We start from the raw sequence: 18,562 nt of genomic DNA, 5'->3' as shown, positions 1-18,562 counted from the left end.
ATCCAAATGTAAAAGAATACACCTTCTTCTCAAGTGCACCTGGAACATTCTCCAGGATAGACCACATCTTGGGTCACAGATCAAACCTCAGTAAATTTAAGAAAGTTGAAATCAAGCATATTTTCTGACCACAACACTATGAGACTAGATATCAATTAGAAAAAAAAAAAACTGTAAGAAACACAAACACATGGAGATTAAACAACGCATTTCTAAATAACCAACAGGTTACTGAAGAAATAAAAAAACAAAATTTCTAGAAATGACAATAAAAACATGACAACTCAAAAACTATGGGATGCAGCAAAAGCAGTTCTAAGAGGGAAGTTCATAGCAATACAATCCTATCTCAAGAAGCAAGAAAAACATTGACTAGACAACCTAATCTTACACCTAAAACAACTGGAAAAAGAAGAACAAAAAACCCCAAAAATAAGTAAAAGGAAAGAAATCATAAAAATCCAAGCAGAAATAAATGAAAAAGAAATGAAAGAAATAATAGTAAAGATTAATAAAACTAAAAGCTGGTTTTTTGAGAAGATAAACAAAACTGACAAACCTTTAGCCAGACTCAAAAAAAAAAAAAGAGAAGAATCAAATCAACAAAATTAGAAATGAAAAATGGGAGGTTACAATAGACAATGCAGAAATACAAAGGATTATAAGAGACTATTAAGAGCAACTATATGGCAACTAAATGGATAACCTGGAAGAAATGGACAGATTCTTAGAAAACTTCAATCTTCCAAGCCTGAACCAGGAAGAAATAGAAATTATGAACAACCCAATTACAAGCACTGAAATTAAAGCTGTGATCAAAAATCCACCCAAAATACAAAAGCCCAGGACCAAATGGCTTCACAGGAGAATTCTATCAAGCATTTAGAGAAGAGCTAATGCCTATCCTTCTAAAACTCTTTCAAAAAATTGCAAAGGAACACTTCCAACCTCATTCTACAAGGCCACCAGCATGCTGACACCAAAACCAGACAAAGACAACACAAAAAAAGAAAACTACAAGCCAATATCACTGATAAAGACAGATGCAAAATTCCTCAACAAAATTTTAGCAAACAGAATTCAAAAAAAAACACATCAAAAAGCTCATACACCATGATCAAGTTGGGTTTATTCCAAGAATGCAAGGATTCTTCAGTATACGAAAATCAATCAATGTGATACACCATAATAACAAATTGAATGATAAAAACCATATGATCATCTCAATAGATGCAGGAAAAGCCTTTAACAAAATTCAGCATCCATTTATGATTAAAACTCTTCAAAAAATGGGCACAGAAGGAACTTACTTCAACATCAGTTCAGTTCAGTTGCTCAGTTGTGTCTGACTCTTTGCGACCCCATGAATAGCAGCACTCCAGGCCTCCCTGTCCATCACCCATTCTCAGAGTTCACTCAGACTCACATCCATCGAGTCAGTGATGCCATCCAGCCATCTCATCCTCTGTCGTCCCCTTCTCCTCCTGCCCTCAATGTTTCCCAGCATCAGGGTCTTTTCCAATGAGTCAGCTCTTCACATCAGGTGGCCAAAGTTTTGGAGTTTCAGCTTCAACATAAGTCCTTCCAATGAACACCCAGGACTGAGCTCCTTTAGGATAGAGTGGTTGGATCTCCTTGCAGTCCAAGGGACTCTCAAGAGTCTTCTCCAACACCACAGTTCAAAAGCATCAATTCTTCAGTGCTCAGCTTTCTTTATAGTCCAACTCTCACATCCATACATGACCACTAGAAACACCATAGCCTTGACTAGACAGACCTTTGTTGGCAAAGTAATGTCTCTGCTTTTTAATATGCTGTCTCGGATGGTCATAACTTTCCTTTCATGGAGTAAGTGTCTTTTACAGACCATATATGATAAGTCTACAGCAAACATTATTCTCAATGGTAAATAACTGAAAGGATTCCCCCTAAGATCAGGAATAAGACAAGGGTGTCCACTTTCACAACTATTATTCAGCATAGTTCTGGAAGTCCTAGCTACAGCAATCAGAGAAGAAAAAGAAATAAAAGGAATCCAGATTGTAAAAGAAGAAATAAAGTTCTTACTGTTTGCAGATGACAAGATACTGTACAAAGAAAACCCTAAAGACAGTATTAAAAAATTACTAGAGCTAATCAGTGAATTTAGCAAAGTTGTAGGATACAAAATCAATACACAAAAATCACTTGCATTTCTATATACTAACAATGAAAAATCAGAAAGAGGAATTAAGGAATCAATCCCATTCACCACTGCAACAAAAAGAATTAAATATCTAGGAATAAACTTACCTAAGGAGACAAAAGAACTGTACACAGAAAATTATAAGACACTGTAGGAAGAATCAATATTGTGAAAATGACTATCCTACCAAATGCAATCTACAGATTCAATGCAATCTCTATCAAATTACCAACAGCATTTTTCACAGAACTAGAACAAAAAATTTCCCAATTCATATAGAAATATAAAATACCCTGAATAGCCAAAGCAGTGTTGAGAAAGAAGAATGAAGCTGGAGGAAATCAACCTTCCTGACTTCAGATTATACTACAAAGCTACAGTCATCAAGACAATATGGTACTGGCACAAAAACCGAAATATAGACCAATGGAACATGATAGAAAGCCCAGAAATAAACCCATGCACCTATGGATACCTTATTTTTGACAAAGGAGGCAAGAACATACAATGGGGCAAAGACAACCTCTTCAATAATGGTGCTGAGAAAACTGGACAGCTACATGTAGAAAAATGAAATTAGAACACTTCTTAACACCATACACAAAGATAAACTCAAAATGGATTAAAGATCTAAATATAAGACCAGAAACTATAAATCATCCTAGGGGAAAATATAGGCAGAACACTCAATGACATAAATCAAAGCAAAATCCTCTATGAACCACCTCCTAGAATGATGGGAATAAAAACAAAAGTAAACAAGTGGGACCTGATTAAACTTAAAAAGCTTTTGCACAGTAAAGGCAACTATAAGCAAGGTGAAAAGACAAGCCTTCAGAATGCAAGACAATAACAGCAAATGAAAAACTGACAAAGGATTAATTTCCAAAATATACAAGCAGCTCATACAACTCAATGCCAGAAAAACAAACAACTCAATCAAAAAGTGGGGAAAAGACCTAAACAGACATTTCTCCAAAGAAGACATACAGATGGCTAACAAACAGATGAAAAGATGCTCAACATCTCTCATTATTAGAGAAATGCAAATCAAAACTACAATGCCATATTACCTCGCACCAGTCAGAATGGCCATCATCAATAAGTCTATAAACAATAAATGCTGGAGAGGGTGTGAAGAAAAGGGAATGCTCTTGCTCTGTTGGTGGGAATGTACATTGATACAGCCACTATGGAAGATGAGATGGAGATTCCTTAAAAAACTAGGAATAAAACCACCGTATGACCCAGCAATCCCACTCCTAAGCATATACTCTGAGGAAATCAAAACTGAAAAAGACACATGTATCCCATTGTTCATTGCAGCACTATTTACAATAATTAGAACATGGAAGCAACCTAGATCTCCATCGACAGATGAATTGATAAAGATATTGTGGTACATATACAAAATGGAATATTACTCAGCCATAAAAAGGAACAAATTTGAGTCAGTTCCAATGAGGTGGATGAACCTAGAACCTGTTATACAGAGTGAAGTAAGTCAGAAAGAGAAAGTAAATATCATATTCTAACATATATATATGGAATCTAGAAAAATGGTACTGAAGAACTTGTTTACAGGGCAGCAATGGAGAAACAGACATAGAGCACAGATTCATGGACATGAGGAGAGGGGAGGAGAGGGTGAGATGTATGGAAAGAGTAACATGGAAACTTACATTACCATATGTAAAATAGATAGCCAATCAGAATTTGCTGTATGGTTCAGGAAACACAAATAGGGGCTCTGTATCAATCTAGATTGGTGGAATGGGGCGGGAGATGGGAAGGAGGTTCAAAAGGGAGGGGATATGTGTATACCTATGAATGACTCATGTTGAGGTTTGACAGAAAACAACAAAATTTTGTAAAGCAATTATCCTTCAATAAAAAATAAATTAATTAAAAAGAAAAAAGGTACTATGTATAAAATGGATAAGGAACAAAGATATATTGTACAGCAAAAAGAAACATAACCATTATTTTGTGATAACTTTAAAGGGAATACAATCTATAAAAATAATCATTATGCTGTAACTAGAAATTAACATAATATTGTAAATCAACAACATTTCAATTAAAATAAAAACAGGTACAAAATCAATGATGCCCATTAAAAGTCCAAAAAAGAAAAAAAAGGAAATATCATTATTTTGAATAATTTCACATCATAAGCAATATAAGATAAACTTTACATTTTGAAGGTTAGTAGTCATATGATATGGCTGACATAAAAATAAGTAAAAATATTACTCCAGTAGAAAAGAGAATGTGGGGCAAAAACAGACAATTGAAAATTCATAATAGGGAGTAAAAGAGGGAAAGAAATTACTGAGTCTATGCCACAATCATAAAGGTAAAGAGTTTCCTAAGGAAATGAAACAGCACAAGCAATGGCACAAAACTGTGAGACACCATGAGGTTCTTAAGAAACACCACGATGAGAGGACTGGGGCATATGGCCAGGAAGGTAGATAGGGGTCAGATTATGCAGATAATGATGAGCCACTGAAGGATATTACTAATATAGAGACATGGCCAGATTGATATATTAGAAAGTTTTCTCTGGCAACAATGAGGAAGGCTTAAGGAGGAAGACAAAAAGAATGCTAAAATAAAAAATTTTTAGAATATGTTCAATATCTCATCTCAAATTCGTGACATATAAAATTCCAATTTATCAATTTTTAAGAGCAAAAGAATGACCAAGAAAAGTAGCTGCAAGTTTGGCATATACCTTCCAAATTTCAGACAATAAAGCTACAGTAATCAAAACAGCATGGTACAGGCACAAAAACAGACATGTAGATTAATGGAACAGAAGAGAGGGCCCAGAAATAAACCCACACATCTATGGTCAATTAATCTGCAACAAAAATGGCAAGAATATACAATGAGAAAAGACAGTCTCTTCAGTGAGTGGCTGGAAAAGCTAGACAGCCAAACATAAATCAATGAAATTATAACACTCCCTCAAACTCTAAACAAAAATAAACTCAAAATGGTTTAAAGACCAACATATAGGACATGAAAAAATTAAAATTCCTAGAAGAGAACACAGGCCAGACATTCTTGACATAAATTGTAGCAATATTTTCTAAAATCAGTCTCCCAAGGCAAAAGAAATAAGCAAAAGTAAATGAATGGGACCTAATCAAACTTAAATACTTTTGCGCAGTAGAGGAAACCATAAACAAAATGAAAAAACAGCCTACCAAATGGGAGAAAATACTTGCAAACAATGGAACCAACAAGCAGTTAGTATCTAAAATACACGAACCACTCACACAACTCAGTATCAAAAACACAAACAACCTAATCAAAAAATAGGCAAAGACCTAACTAGACATTTCTCCAAAGAAGACATACAGCTAGCCAACAGCCACACGAAAAGATGCTCAACACTGCTAATTACTAGAGAAATGCAAATCAAAATCACAATGAGGTATCACCTCATACATGTCAGAATGGCTACCATTAAAAAGCTTACAAATAACAAATGCTGGAGAGGGTGTGCAAAAAAGGGAACCCTCCTACACTGTTGCAAAGTAAGTTGGTGCAGCCACTATAGAGACTATATGGAGGTTCCTAAAGAAACTAAAATTAGAGCTACCATCAGTTCAGTTCAGTCACTCAGTCGTGTCTGACTCTTTGCGACCCCATGAACCGCAGCACGCCAGGCCTCCCTGTCCATCACCAACCACCAGAGTCCACCCAAACCCATGTCCATTGAGTTAGCGATGCCATCCAACCATCTCATCCTCTGTTGTCCCCTTCTCCTCTGCCCTCAATCTTTCCCAGCATCAGGGTCTTTTCCAATGATCAGCTCTTGGCATCAGGTGGCCAAAGTTTTGGAGTTCCAGTTTCAACATCAGTCCTTCCAATGAACACCCAGGACTGATCTCCTTTACGATGGACTGGTTGGATCTTCTTACAGTCCAAGGGACTCTCAAGAGTCTTCTCCAACACCACAGTTCAAAAGCATCAATTCTTCAGTGCTGAGCTTTCTTTATAATTCAACTCTCACATCCATACATGACTACTGGAAAAACCATAGCCTTGACTAGACAGACCTTTGTTGGCAAAGTAATGTCTCTGCTTTTTAATATGCTGTCTAGGTTGGTCATAACTTTCCTTCCAAGGAGTAAGCGTCTTTTAATTTCATGACTGCAATCACCATCTGCAGTGATTCTGGAGCCCCAGAAAATAAAGTCGGCCACTGTTCCCACTGTTTCCCCATCTATTTGCTATGAGTGATGGGACTAGATGCCATGATCTTCGTTTTCTGAATGTTGAGCTTTAAGCCAACTTTTTCACTCTCCTCTTTCACTTTTATCAAGAGGCTCTTTAGTTCTTCTTCACTTTCTGCCATAAGGGGGGTGTCATCTGCATATCTGAAGTTATTGATATTTCTCCCGGCAATCTTGATTCCAGCTTGTGCTTCTTCCAGCCCAGCATTTCTCATGATGTACTCTGCATAGAAATTAAAGAAGCAGGGTGACAATATACACCCTTGACGTACTCCTTTTCCTATTGGAACCAGTCTTTTGTTCCATGTCCAGTTCTAACTGTTGCTTCCGGACCTGCATACAGGTTTCTCAAGAGGCAGGTCAGGTGGTCTGGTATTCCCATCTCTTTTAGAATTTTCCACAGTTTATTGTGATCCACACAGTCAAAGGCTTTGGCATAGTCAATAAAGCAGAAATAGATGTTTTTCTGGAACTCTCTTGCTTTTTCGATGATGCAGCGGATGTTGGCAATTTGATCTCTAGTTCCTCTGCCTTTTCTAAAACCAGCTTGAACATCTGGAATTTCACAGTTCACGTATTGCTGAAGCTGGCTTGGAAAATTTTAAGAATTACTTTGCTAGTGTGTGAGATGAGTGCAACTGTGTGGTAGTTTGAACTACCATATGATCCAGCAATCTTACACCTAAGGATATATGTGCACCCACAATGAAACATTACTCAGCCATAAAAAAGAATGAAATATTGCCATCTGTGACATGGATGGACCTAGAGAATATCATACTAATTCAGACAAAGACAAATATGTATCACTTACAATGTAGAATCTAAAAAATAATACAAATGAATCCAGAGACAAAGCAGAAACACAGTCACAGACACAGAAAACAAACTTATGGTTACCAAAGGGGAAAGAGAACAGAGAGGGATAATTAGGAATATGGGACTAACATATGCAAACTACTATACATAAAATAGATAAGCAACAAGGATTTACTATATAGTACAGGGAATTATATTTCATATTTTATAATAACCTATAATGGAAAATAATCTAAATATTTATTTGTTATTGTTCAGTTGTTAAGTTGTATCCGACTCTTTGTGACTGCAGCACACCAGGCTCCACGGTCCTCTACTATTTCCCAGAGTTTGCTCAAATTGATATCCACTGAGCCAAAGATGCTATCTATCCATCTCATCCTCTGCTGCCCTTTTCTCCTTTTGCCTTAAATCTTTTCCAGCATCAGGGTCTTTTCTAATGAGTCAGCTTTTTGCATCAGGTGGCCAAAGTATTAGATATTCAGCATCAGTCTTTCCAATGAATATTTAGGGTTGATTTTCTTTAGGATTGACTTGTTTGATCTCCTTACAGTCCAAGAGAGTTTTAAGAGTCTTCTCCAACATCACAATTCTAAAGTATCAGTTCTTCAATGCTCAACCTTCTTTATGATCCAACTCTCACATCCATACATGACTACTGGAAAAACTATAGCTTTGACTATACAGAACTTTGTTGGCAAAGTGATGTCTCTGCTTTTTAACACGCTGTATAGGTTAAGCTGACTCACAGTTCTGTATATCTAATACTCTAAATTAACTAAACTTTCAAAAGAGGGAAAGGAAAGAAAGGGGGAAGAAAAGGAGGGAGTAAGAGAGAGAGAGAAAAAGAGAGAAAGGAAAGGAAAGAGGAAGGAAGGGAGGGAGAGAGGGAGGAGGGGAGAGAGAGAGAGAAAGAGACAGATAGAAAGAAAGAACTGAAGGAAGAAAAGAAGGAAAAAAGAAGGGAAGACAAAAAATCTCCATGGTTATGATGAAGGTAGATAGGTGGATCTTCTATTTTAGGGGAACTATACCCTATCCTATTCCCTGAAGAATGAACATTTTAATTGCTTTGCCAATAACCATACGGATTTGTAACAGGTCAGTTACCTCTGTTCGGCAATCTGATTTTTATCTATGTCATCTATGGCCACAAAAGAAAACAAAATTGACAGGTGCTGATGGAGATCAAACAAGAAACTTTCTTCTAATTATCATCAGGTTCTAGTTAACTGAGTTAATCCAATACTGTCATTACGACCACAGTTTTTTTCACGATTGATTTCACAATAATAAGAAAATGATCTCATCAACTGGTTAGGAAGTACTCTAGATATTAAACTATTACAGTTTGTTTATTTAAAGCTCTACTAGTTGATAGCATGGAACTTACATATGTTACCAGAAGAGACAGAAATGAATGTATGCACTTGGCTAAAACATTCTACCACAGAGAAACATACAAAAATGTTCTACAGAAATGAAGATTAAAATTTTATTCTACAGCAATCTGGTAGCAAATGGTTCACTTAAATTCACAAATAAGGAAAAGTGAAAAATATACATCTTGCTTAAAGATTATAGCTTATCCTATAAAATGTTTTTCCTTATTTCTGTAGTAGGTTCATGAATGAAATGTTCATATTAAATAAATCAGATATTTAAAACGGTAGTGATATTTGACTAAATAATACGATGAATTAAATTGATAAATGCTTGTAGTTTATATTAGTTAAGGGAAATACTCTTCTTTGGCTGGGAAGTAGTAAAATATTAACTACAAAGCCAGTTGATTATTAAAAAGACACTTTCAGAATGCCAATCAATGAGACTTTACTAAACTAACCACTAAAGCAGCAGTCTGGGGAATGTCAATTAGCAGTTAAGTTTCTCCAGTGCTTGCTCCCACTAGCACAGAATTAATAAAACATGTTTACATATTGCCTTGAGCAAACCTGAAGAATACTGCCAGTGCAATCTGAACTATAATTACATATTCATAATACCCTCCTTAATGAGAAATTTTCATTTATTCTTCATCTACTTCCCAAGTTTAACTAACTTTAGGAAAAATTCCAGTAAAAATTACCTAAAATCTCATGGCAATGTACTTTCAGTTTTATCCTTTTTCCAATTACACATGACACAAATGTAGTTCTTTGAAGACAAAATGCCTCCCAAGACCTTATTCCACATACTCCCAAAATTATATAATTAAAATTATTTTGAAAGTGTCTACATCCATAGTTTTGCACCAACTAATGTGAAGCTACAAAATGCAGTATTCTTAACTTCATCATGTCATACAGATTTCAAAACAGATATAAGAAGTGGAGATAAGGTAGTTAATTAATTATCTATTTGCCTGTAGAAAAACTGAACTTGTCTCCTCTATAGGATAACATAATATAAAATGGAAAATTTGTTGTAACAGTAAAAGAGAAGAATAGAAATTAAGAGTTTTATGGGAAGGAAGAGAGCCCACTATAAACGGATACCTTAGGCTTAGCAGATGCAATCTTCGAACAAAGAAAGATATGGACAAACCTTAGAAGAGATGTGTAACTACTATACCTTAAGTCAACTAAAGTTTATATTCCTTGTACCTTAAAAGTAGAACCTCTGTAGATACCAAATTATTCTTTGCAAAGTCACTTCACTGAGCAACTTCTTCCATTTCTTTCCAAGTGTTTCTGAAAATCAGATTACATCTAATATCTATAGTAATTATTAAAAAAGAAGAAAGCATATGGCTTCAAATAATAATTCCAGAAAAGAAAATGAACTAGTAAAATAAGAAATTAATTTAGGATTTATTTTGGCAAATGCTAAGTATGAAGTCGTAACATGTCATCAAAGAGACCACCTGAGCTAATTAATCCTGGTTCCCAAAATGAAATTGTCTGTATAGAATTCAATCCATTTCTTAAGATAAAAGTCTGGACAGAAGGAAGGTGTGAGACACCTTTTATTTTGGTAGATACTTTTACATCAAGAAAAAGTCAACGATTCTTTAGGAATTCTGACATCACTATTGACAATCTAGAAATTTCTCCACCAGTGAGCCACAGAAAGCTGAAATTTATAGTCAATCGTGAAATACATACAAACTGGTAATCTAAACAGTTTGTCCTCTTAACTGTTGTGGATACAGAATATATTGCACAGTCTTTGTTGAGAGAGATGAAAATATACTTCTAGAATCCTGGAACTAACTATATTCTAAATACTCAGTAATAATTGAAAGTCCCTCAACCACTAAAACAAAATAAAATCATGATCCTGTATCCTTTATTTAGATTCAAATAAAATTTTACGTAAGAAAACCCCTCCAGCACTCCAGGCCTTATACTAGGTACAACAGATTATGGCTGGAAGAATTTGAAGCCTATGATACATGGATGATAACTTCAGGCACAACAAAACTGAGATGAAACTACAGACTTGATACTCAACTCTCTACATTAATGGCCTGACAGAAAAAGGGACATAAATATTTCTGGCAATCAATTTTATTTATCTCAAGTCTCTACTGTTTTGTTGCACAACCTATCCAATATTCAAACAAAATTACAATAAACACAAGAAAGCAAGAAAAACAAATCTAATATTAAGTCATAAAGTAATCAACAGAATTGAACCCAGACATGCTGAAACTATCAAAGAGGCACTCGAAAATAACACGATTAATAAGCTAAAGGAATTAGTGGAAAAAGTGGATAATATGTACAAATAGGAAATTTCAACAAAAAGATGGAGATTACCAAGGGGAGTGAAATGGAAATGCTATAAGTGAAAACTGCTATATCAGAAAGAATACCTTTGATGAGCTTATCAGCAAGAACGGCACAGAAGAATAAGTAAACTCTAAGGATAGGACAAGAAGAATTATCCAAACTTTCAAAACATAAACTCAAGAGAAGATTGAAAAAACACAAAATAGAGCATTCAAGACTGTAAAACAACATCAGAAGGTTTTACATATGTGAAATCAGAGTCTCAAAATGAAAATACAGAGAAAATGGGGCCAATTATTTAATACTTTTGTTATCACAAACTCTATTGGGAATTTTAGGCTTAGTTTTTCTTCTCTACTTTATGCTTGGAGGTTACAGGACTTTTAAAGAGACTATAAAACTAGAGAAAATAGTGTATAAGTAAACTACCTATGATTCTAACAGTAATTTCAACTTGGAGCCTCCATGTTCATATGCAAAATACAATGCACTATGTTCAAAGTTGTAGTTGTGGTTTTGAAGATGCGTGTAGGTTTTACCATCTGTTTCATCTATCTTCTTTTTGTTGTCAGGGCCCTTTTCTACATTTTTTTTTTACTTCATTTCACTGTATTCATTATTTTCCTTTCATATTATACTCTTTAAGCTATTTTATTTTATTAAGAAATAACTGTTTTTAGATTATTCAATAGTTTAGATTGAGACAGCAGATCAAGATCCAATGTGCTCCATTCAACAAAGTTTGTACCTATACTTTCCAATTACACAAATACCCATGTGTTCGCCCAAGACAAAATATTATTATCTACATGGCTCACAAAAGCCATAACCCCAAGTTCGTTTCCAAAATGGATGCTACAGCTTCTGAGCCATTAGGCCTGTCCTGTATCATATCCTTTGACAAAATATATTTTACAGCTCATTTCTCATAAATATAACTGCACTGTACTTAACTGATAGTAAATCTGCTCTTTTTCATGACAAGGAGTTCAATTCTATTTTCATGGCTTACAGCTGACTATTAATAAATGAAGCCCCTATTTCTAAAAAATACAAAGTGAGCAAAAATGAAGAGCTACTTCAGTATGTCTGCCAATGACATTCTTAAAAGGGAACTAGTACAATTCAATTTCAAAAGACCTAATAAGACAGTAGGAAAAAGTAATATATTAACTTAGCATTAAGCACCATTCGTTTCTCACAAAAGAGTTAAGTTCTATAAACTCAGAATCTAGCAGTGTTAAAGTGTCAGTTAAAAACAGAAACAACAAAGCCCTAAACATCAGCTCCTCAATGAAAAGTTCTTCTGGACACTTACCCGAGTCTTCCTAGCATCTCAAGCTCAGGAACCTGTGGTCCACATGTCTCTATCTGTAGTGGTTGGTATTCATACAGAGCTTCTTCAAGTTTTTGAATGGGTGCTAATGAAATATGCTGACCCTGTTAGAAAAATGAAAGAAAATAATACTTGTAAATATTACTTTCATATTACTACTTATTTGCAGTTTTTAAAGATGAGCTAAATTTCTTCACGTTAAAAATATTACCTGTTTTTCATTGTATTACTGAAATCCACATTATATAATTAACACACAGCGACAAATAATTTAAAGGAAGAAAATCAAATCCATCATTAAATTCAAATTTAGCCTTAAAGAGTAGTTGTTCAATGTCAATGGTGAAAGTGAAAAGTGTTAGTCGCTCAGTCATGTCTGACTCTGCGATCACATGGACTACAGCCTGCCAAGCTCCTCTGTCTATAGGATTTTCCAGGCAAGGATACTGGAGTGGGTAGCCATTTCCTTCTCTGGAGGATCTTCTCGACCCAGGGATCAAACCTGGGTCTCCTGCACTGCAGGCAGATTCTTTACCATCTGAGTCACCAGGGAAGCCCAATGTCAACGGCAGAATTCACCAAATATATAAGCATAATCTGTTCTCACATTTTCCTATTACAATTTTGATAATTTGTGCTTTCTTGAAAGTTTTAGATAGGGAGCACAGTAATGAAATCATTATGTGCAAAGTTTTGCCACAGAATGTCTATTCTGAGTCTATAATGGAAGTAAACTTACTTATCAAATGTGTGTATTTGATGTCTACTTACACACACACACAAAATGAGAAAAGTTTATGCAAAAACTAAGTTGGATAAAATATCCACATATTTTTCTGAAAAGTACTACTGGAAAACTAAAATTAAAAGACCATATTTGATTAAAAATATACAAAATAAAATGCCACTCAGCAACATAGCACCATTACATTGAGATTTCCATATTTATAATCTGAGCATAGAATTCTAATTTTTGAATATGTGTATTTTTTTTACAGTCCATGTTTTCTGATTCTAACTACAGTTCTGTTACTTTTCTTGGTATAGTTCTCATCAGTTTCTCTATGTCCTAACTTTCTAATAAAAACTAGTTTTTACAGTTATTAGTTCCAATATTTTCTAATTTTTAATTTATTTCTCTTATTACCTCCCTTAGTTTCCTTTTCTTTTTCCCCTATATTACTAAGTTGGATACATAAAGCAATTGTTTTCTCTTTTATTTAAAGGAGGAGGAAAAAAAGGTAAAAACCATGACTTACAAGTGCAGCTGAGGCAGTGACGAATGAGACACTGAAGATGTCTGTATATGACTCATGGTTTTTCTCTTCAACAACTTTAATATGCTCTAACATTATCTTAGCTAGTTTAACATAATATTAATAGCTTCTCTGACACTGGGACCTCACAAGTCCATCACCAAATCTGGGGAAAGGACTTGAAAAAACATTTCTCCAGAGATACACAAATGGCCAATAAGCACAAGGAAAGATGACTAACATCACTACTCATTAGGGAAATCCAAATCAAAACTATAATGATATACAGTCATCCCTCAGTATCTCTAGGGCTGGAGGAGAGGTCTGGTGCCACGATCCAGATACCAAAATTCGCAGATGCACAAGTCTCTTATATAAAATGGCATACTAGTACAGTCAGCCCACTCCATCCCCAGATTCCTCATCCCTGGGTTCTGCGTCCACAAACTGACCAAACCCAGATGGAACTTCATGGTTGGCTGAATCCATAGATGTGGAAGCCACAAATACAGAGGGCCCCACTGTGGCACTTCACACCCACAGCTATTTAGGATGTCTATTATCCAGAACAAAAACAAAAAACACATAAAATAACAAGTACTGGCAAGGATGTGGAGAAACTGGAACTCACGTGCATTGCTGATGCGAATGTAAAATGGTGTTACTGTGGAAAGCAGATAGCAATTCCTCAAAAGATTAAATATAAAATTACCATATGAGCCGGGCTTTCCTGGTAACTCAGACGGCAAAGAATCCACCTACAATGCAGGAGACCCAGGTTCAATCCCTGGGTTGGGAAGATCTCCTGGGGAAGGGACTGGCTACCCACTCTAGTATTTCTGCTTGGAGAAATCCATGGACAGGAATAGACAGGCTACAGTCATGGGGTTGGAAAGAGTCGGACACAACTGAGCAACTAACACTTGCACCTGCACTACCATATGAGCTAACAACTCCGTTTCTTGGTTATACCCAAAAGGAAGGAAGCAAGAATTTGAACAGTTGTGCTCATAGCAGCATTATTCACAATAGCCAAGAGATAAAGTAACCCATGTTTCCATCAATTAATTAATGAATAGGATATACAACATAATGGACTATTTTGTTGCTGTTCAATCACTAAGTCATGTCCGACTCTTTGTGACCCCATGCAATGCCACACCAGACATCCCTGTCTTTCACTATCTCCCAGAGTTTGCTCAAATTTATGTCCATGGAGTCAGTGAGCTATCTAACCATCTCACCCTCTGCTGCCTTCTTCTCCTTTTGCCTTCAATCCTTCCCAGCATCAGGGTCTTTTCTAATGAATCGGCTCTTCATATCAGTTGGACACAGTATTGGAGTTTCAGCTTCAGCATCAGTCTTTTCAATGAATAGTAAGGACTGATTTCCTTTAGGATTGATTGGTTGGATCTCCTTGCTGTCCAGGGGATTTTCAAGAGTCTTCTCTAACACCACAGTTCAAAAGCATCTACTCTTCAGTACATAGCCTTCTTTATGGTCCAACTCTCACATCCGTACATGACTACTGGAAAAACCATTAAGTTTGACTATATGGACTTTTGTTGATAAAGTGATGTCTTTCATTTTTAGTATGTGTCTAAGTTTGTCATAGATTTTCTTCCAAGCACCGAGTGTCTTTTAATTTCATGGCTGCAGTCATCATTCACAATGATTTTGGAGCCCAAGAAAATAAGATCTGTCACTGTTTCCACTTTTTCCCCTTCTATTTACCATGAAGTGATGGGACTGGATGCCATGATCTTAGTCTTTTGAATGTTGAGCTCTTAAGTCAGTTTTCTGACTCTCCTCTTTCACCCCTCATTGAAGCTCTTTAGTTCCCCTTTACTTTCTGTCATTAGAGAGGTATCATTTGCATATATAAAGTTGTTGATATTTCTTCTGACAATCTTGATTCCAGTCTGTGATTCACCCAGCCTGGCATTTCCCATGACGTACACTGCAAATAAGTTAAATAAACAGCATGACAATATACAGCCTTGTTGGACCCTTTTCCCAATTTTGAACCAGTCAGTTGTTCCATGTAAGGCTGTAACTGTTGCTTCTTAACCCGCATACAAGTTTCTCAGGAGACACGTAAGGTGGCCTGGTATCTCCATCTCTTTAAGAATTTTCCACAGTTTGCTGTGATCCACACAGACCACCTGACCTGCCTCTTGAGAAATCTGTATGCAGGTCAGGAAACAACAGTTAGAACTGGACATGGAACAACAGACTGGTTCCAAATAGGAAAAGGAGTACGTCAAGGCCGTATATTGTCACCCTGCTTATTTAACTTCTATGCAGAGTACATCATGAGAAACGCTGGACTGGAAGAAGCACAAGCTGGAATCAAGATTGCCAGGAGAAATATCAATAACTTCAGATAAGCAGATGACACCACCCTTATGGCAGAAAGTGAAGAGGAACTCAAAAGCCTCTTGATGAAAGTGAAAGTAGAAAGTGAAAAAGTTGGCTTAAAGCTCAACATTCAGAAAACGAAGATCATGGCATCCGGTCCCATCGCTTCATGGGAAATAGATGGGGAAACAGTGGAAACAGCGTCAGACTTTATTTTTCTGGGCTCCAAAATCACTGCAGATGGTGACTGCAGCCATGAAATTAAAAGACACTTACTCCTTGGAAGGAAAGTTATGACCAACCTAGATAACATATTCAAAGGCAGAGACATTACTTTGCCAACAAAGGTCTGTCTAGTCAAGGCTGTGGTTTTTCCTGTGGTCGTGTATGGATGTGAGAGTTGGACTGTGGAGAAGGCTGAGCGCCGAAGAATTGATGCTTTTGAACTGTGGTGTTGGACAAGACTCTTCAGAGTCCCTTGGACTGCAAGGAGATCCAACCAGTCCATTCTGAAGGAGATCAGCCCTGGGATTTCTTTGAAAAGGAATGATGCTAAAACTGAAACTCCAGTACTTTGGCCACCTCATGCGAAGAGTTGACTCATTGGAAAAGACTCTGATGCTGGGAGGGATTGGGGGCAGGAGGAGAAGGGGACGACAGAGGATGAGATGTCTGTATGGCATCACTGACTCGATGGACGTGAGTCTGAGTGAACTCCGGGAGTTGGTGATGGACAGGGAGGCCTGGCGTGCTGTGATTCATGGGGTCGCAGAGAGTCGGACATGACTGAGCAACTAAACTGAACTGAACTGAACTGAACTGAATCTCTAGGTGATAAGACTGTGTGAACTATTTATATTTTTACCTCTATGCAATATTTTTTAAATTCATCAAAATGGGTAAACTTTACATTTATAACCATAAAAAGTATAAAAAACAATATATATGGGGCCATATTGAGCAACAGCATAGGGAAACAATTCATACCCAATGACAACTGGCTTGATGTCTTCAATAAGCCACAGCATGAGAAAGAAAATCAAGAAATGTAGCATGAGATATGAGCTGTTCTAGATTTTTTAAAAATTAAAAAGTTTAATAAATATAACAAGAGTCATTAGCTCAGTAACAATTTAGGAAGGAAAAAACAGACATTTTTTAGGAAGGAAAAAAATGAGACATCTGAGGGAAAATGGATAAAATTTGAATATGGCCTGGGTATAAGAATACATTGGAAACATTTTATTAACTTTGTTTGGTGTGATTATGGCATTATGGCTATGTACAAGGATGTCCTATATCAGGGCAGGTCAGAGGGAGATGCAGACTAAACAATTTAAAGGTAAAATTTTACAACCTGCAATTTACTTCCAAATCATTCTGAAAAAATATATATGAAGCAAATTAAAAATTACTGAATCTAGACATTAGGCATATGAGTTTCACTGTAAGATTTTTCTACTTTGTATTTTGGAAATTTTTCATTATAAATAGTTTTAAAACCTATGCAATCTTTGTTAGTTTCAAAAGAAAAATAGCTATGCATTTATAGCCAAGGAAAATAAAATAGTGCCAAAGAAAGAAGAGCCTAGAATCAAGTAGGTCAGGTTTGTAGCTATTTTAGTAACTAGGTTTGAAGATCTGAGTACTGACTGAGAGGAAGAGGGGGAAAAAGTTTTAATTAAAACTGCAAGACTTGGTAGTAACCTGAAATAGCTCAGCTGAATATTAAATGAGAAAACCAGACAAATCTGAAGACTAACTGAAACAGGATAATTGGGAAAGAGAAGGATTGAGAAAATTTTTAAAGATAAAACACGGACTTTGGAGAAAGTATTTGCAAATGACATGCCTTATAGAAAATTTGTATCCAGTATACATGTTAAGGACTCTTAAAACTGAAAAATTCTTTAAAAAAACAAAACCTCCAATTTAAAAATGGGTAAGGATTTTAATAGTCGTTTCACCAAAGAAGATACATCAAAGGCTAATAAGTACAAGAAATGATGCTCAACAGCAGTAATCATTAGAAAAATGCAAATTAAAAGTACAATGAAGTACTACTTCACACCCCCCACAATGGCTATAATCAAAGTGTCACTAAGGATATAGAGAAATTAGAACCCTTAAACACTGCTGATGAGAGTGTACAATGGTGTGACCACTTTGAAATAAGTTTGGCAGTTTCTCATAAATTTACTATACAACTTGATAATTCCACTTAAAGGTATCTACTCAAGAGAAATGTATGTTCAAAGACTTTTACAAGAATGTTCACAGCAGCATTATTCATGGTAGCCAAATAGTGGAAACAATTTAAATGTCCATCAACTGGTGAATGGATAAGCAAAATGAAGTATATTCATACAAAATGAATATGAATTCATTCATTTAATATTCATATGCTGAATACTATTTAGCAACAGAAGGGAATAAGATATTGATACATGCTGTAACATATGAACTTCAAAAATATTATAATCAAAAAAGAAGCCAGGCAAAAGACTATATATTGTTTGATTCCATTTGTAAGTAATGTTCACAGAAGGTGAAACATAGATAGTAACATTAATAATTGCTAGGGGCTAGGAATGTGAATGTAAAGTGACTATACA

At 35.8% G+C, this 18,562-nt stretch overlaps 1 protein-coding gene across 4 annotated transcripts in view; it reads right to left on the bottom strand.

The window, feature by feature from the left end:
• MNAT1 (MNAT1 component of CDK activating kinase) overlaps positions 1–18,562 on the bottom strand; it is a 210,938-nt gene that overhangs the window by 64,386 nt on the left and 127,990 nt on the right. For all 4 annotated transcript variants that reach the window (XR_011568942.1, XR_011568943.1, XM_070797695.1 and 1 more), the window contains one exon: positions 12,313–12,434. Coding sequence is in view for 2 of the 4 variants with exons in the window: in XM_070797695.1 (XP_070653796.1) it covers positions 12,313–12,434 (122 nt within the window). In the remaining 2 variants the exon portion in view is untranslated. The remainder of the gene's footprint in view (positions 1–12,312; positions 12,435–18,562) is intronic.

This window comes from Bos indicus, chromosome 10, assembly GCF_029378745.1.
Source record: "Bos indicus isolate NIAB-ARS_2022 breed Sahiwal x Tharparkar chromosome 10, NIAB-ARS_B.indTharparkar_mat_pri_1.0, whole genome shotgun sequence".
Taxonomy (NCBI): Eukaryota; Metazoa; Chordata; class Mammalia; order Artiodactyla; family Bovidae; genus Bos; species Bos indicus.
Note: the sequence above shows the minus strand (reverse complement) of the source record. Positions and strands in the feature narration are given on the sequence as shown.